Source organism: Buceros rhinoceros, unplaced genomic scaffold (genome assembly GCF_000710305.1).
Source record: "Buceros rhinoceros silvestris isolate BGI_N320 unplaced genomic scaffold, ASM71030v1 scaffold28568, whole genome shotgun sequence".
NCBI classification, from domain to species: domain Eukaryota; kingdom Metazoa; phylum Chordata; class Aves; order Bucerotiformes; family Bucerotidae; genus Buceros; species Buceros rhinoceros.
This window is the reverse complement of record NW_010427870.1, coordinates 7,589-10,263: the sequence shown is the minus strand read 5'-3', so window position 1 is coordinate 10,263 and position 2,675 is coordinate 7,589. Positions and strand designations below refer to the sequence as shown.

General features: G+C 60.6%; 1 protein-coding gene across 1 annotated transcript in view; it reads right to left on the bottom strand.

Moving 5' to 3' along the window:
• Window positions 1-1,656: 1,656 nt before the first annotated feature.
• Window positions 1,657-2,675, bottom strand: part of DDHD2 (DDHD domain containing 2) — a gene marked incomplete at its 5' end in the record, with an annotated part of 7,568 nt that continues 6,549 nt past the window's right edge. The window contains 3 exons of the mRNA XM_010142083.1: window positions 1,657-1,747; window positions 1,999-2,161; window positions 2,616-2,670. Of these exons, the coding sequence (XP_010140385.1) occupies window positions 1,657-1,747; window positions 1,999-2,161; window positions 2,616-2,670 (309 nt within the window). The remainder of the gene's footprint in view (window positions 1,748-1,998; window positions 2,162-2,615; window positions 2,671-2,675) is intronic.

Below are 2,675 nucleotides of genomic sequence, written 5' to 3'. Positions count from 1 at the left end.
GCTCAGGCCCATTGCCCGGTGGACAAGAGCGACCCCGCCACAGGCTGCTGCAGACTGGTGCCACTTCTTCAGTAGGGTCATTGGGACACACCATCCAGACCCTATGGGCTCTGACTTCCCTGGCTGCATTTCATGTATTTAAAACCAAAAAACCAACAGGCAGAGCCTGGCTGGCCTGAGAGCCCTTAGCTGCCCCGACAGCCACCCTGCAGCAGGACAGGAACACTACCCATGTCCCTGCAGAGCACAGGACTGTCCCTCCCGGCCTCCAAACTGCCTGGGCGCTGCTGAGGGGCAGCTGCTCTCCCCCAGTCCAGCTGTACTTTGAGCTGGAGGCGAGTTTTTCCTCCTGGGGGGGTACACCTGGCCGCTAGCTTGGGGAGGTAGTGCCGGCATGGCGGGGGTGAGGGTGCTGAGCAGTCACTACGGTGGGCAGGAGCGCCTGGGTCAAGCGCACGCCAGCACTCAGGAGCCACTGAATGGAGCAGTCCTGCCTGGAGCAGCCCTGGGGAGCACAAACCATGCTGCAGCAGTTTGCAGGAGGTAAGAATGGCTGGTGGACGCAGTGCTGCTTGCTGAACAGCAGGCATGATGCCCTGGGCTGTGCCTCCACAGACCCCGCGTCCCCGCACCTGGTGCTCTGCGTCGTGGTGGGGAGAAGGCGGCGATGTCCTTCGCTCGACGAGGCTGCTGTAGCTCCACGCTGTGTGTTTAAGGCTTTTATTCTTCCAGGTCACAGGGTGCGAGTTTCCTTGCTCAGCCAGGAGCAGAGTCAGGCCCTCGGTGCCGGTTCCGAGCCCAGGCAGCCAGTCTGCGGTGCTGCGGAGGAGCTACTGAGGAGGCTCACACTGTGGAGGAGCTGAAGTCCCTGCTGCCCCAGGGAGCCACGGTGCAAGTGCTGTGTGTGTCGGAGCAGAAGTGTTTTCCCTAAATATTTTTTCCCCCCTGCCCCTACCCAAAGTGGAGGGAAATCATCCTTCTCTCCAGGTAGCAGCAAGAGCTCGGGAAGCAGCATGCGGGACACAGCAGCAGAGGAGAGAAGGCAGAGAAGAGATCTGGCCTGGCCTGGTGAGTACTTGGTGGAATCAGATCTAAGGAAGCAGAGGAGAACGCAGGAAGAGCTGCATCACGGCAAAACCCACCCAGCCCAGCCGCCTGTACCCGGCAATTACCAGTGTCGGGCTCCCAAGGCAAGAAAACCCAAGGGTGAGCCTAACCCCTCGTCTACCCTCGGCCAGCAGTGAGCGGCGGAGGGTGAACGTGCCCCGCAAGAGCCGCAGATCCACGTGCTGCTTCTCCACCCACCCATAAGGAACGTTTAGCCCCAGAGGCTGCGGTACAGGCCACGCGTCTGGTCGTTCCTGGGTGGAATGAACCAACTGTCACCACACGGCTGCTGCTGCCTCTGTCTTCAGCAGCACTTTACGACCTGCCCTCGTGTCTGAGGGTGCTGGTGTGCAGCACAGGAGGAAAGAACCAAACGTGCTGGCAGGCCAAAATAAAAACCCACCCTGAACTCCTGCCTTAGACACCGGGCTGTAAACAAGGAGTATCATTCCCTCAAAAGGACCAGATGTCCGCTGAGGTGTCCGAGGAAACGGGGAGGGGGTGTCGGTGAGGCGACTTACATCCCGCGGCCAGAGCGGCACGGGCTGCTCACTGGCTCCCTGGCAAAGGCTGATCCAGTGCAATGCCTTGTGTCTGGTAGATCTCCTTCAGAACCAGCAGAACGGTGTCTTCTGACTCCCTGGCGGGGGAGGACAGGGGGATTAGAGGGGGCCGCTGCCCTCCCTGCTGTCAGGACGTCGGTGGTGGTTATGGGGTAGATGCAGCGCTGGGCAAGGAGCACTGCACCAGCCCCCTTCCTCTGCCCCTGCCCACCCGCTGGGTCTGCCTTACAGCGGCAGTGTCCTTTTTCCTCAGTTAAGGCTTTAAAGCGGATTTCGTTCTGCTCGCTCCAGGCAGGAATTTGACACCGAGAGTTACGCAGAATCTTACCAATAGCAGAGGTGTCCTTGTAGTGCAAATAAATACTCATTAAAGCTCTCTATTGGCTTCTCCTGCAGCACATAGTCTATGCGGTTCCCTCCGTTCAGCCTCCCCACGTTAATGAGGGGGGTCTCTTCTTTCACTGCCGCGGGCGGCTCCTCTGGCTTTGTGTCTGAAGGAGTGAAGAAGAGCAATGGGTTCAGCATGGAGCACCAGCAGCCATGGAAAGACAACAGCATCCCTGTGCCCTCCCTTCACCCCGCGGCGGGCTCTGGTGGAGCGCGGGCAGGTGAAGTGGTCTGTCCTTCTGCCCAGGGCCCTCCTGGAAAGCAGGAGCCAGCTGGAGAAGGGTGACTGGCTCGGCAGGCAACGCTGAGAGCCCCGGGAGGCCTCTTCTGCTCCTTCACCAGGCAAAAATGGGGAGGCCGCAGCGTGTGGACAGCCAAGTGCCTCCGCAGCTCAAAGGCCACCCATTCGCTGAGCACAGAAGGTAGCAGCAGCACCGGGGGTTGACACCAGGCTGGGCACCTCGCTAGCGTGGCTGAAGAGAGCCGGAGCCCGCTGCTTCGCGGGCAGGTCGCAATGCCACGTTCCCAGCTCCCCACTGCCATGCACACACCACCGACCTGGCTGCTTCTCTGCGCCGGCCTCTGCCTCCACTTCGGCGTCAGTGCTGGCTGCCTCCA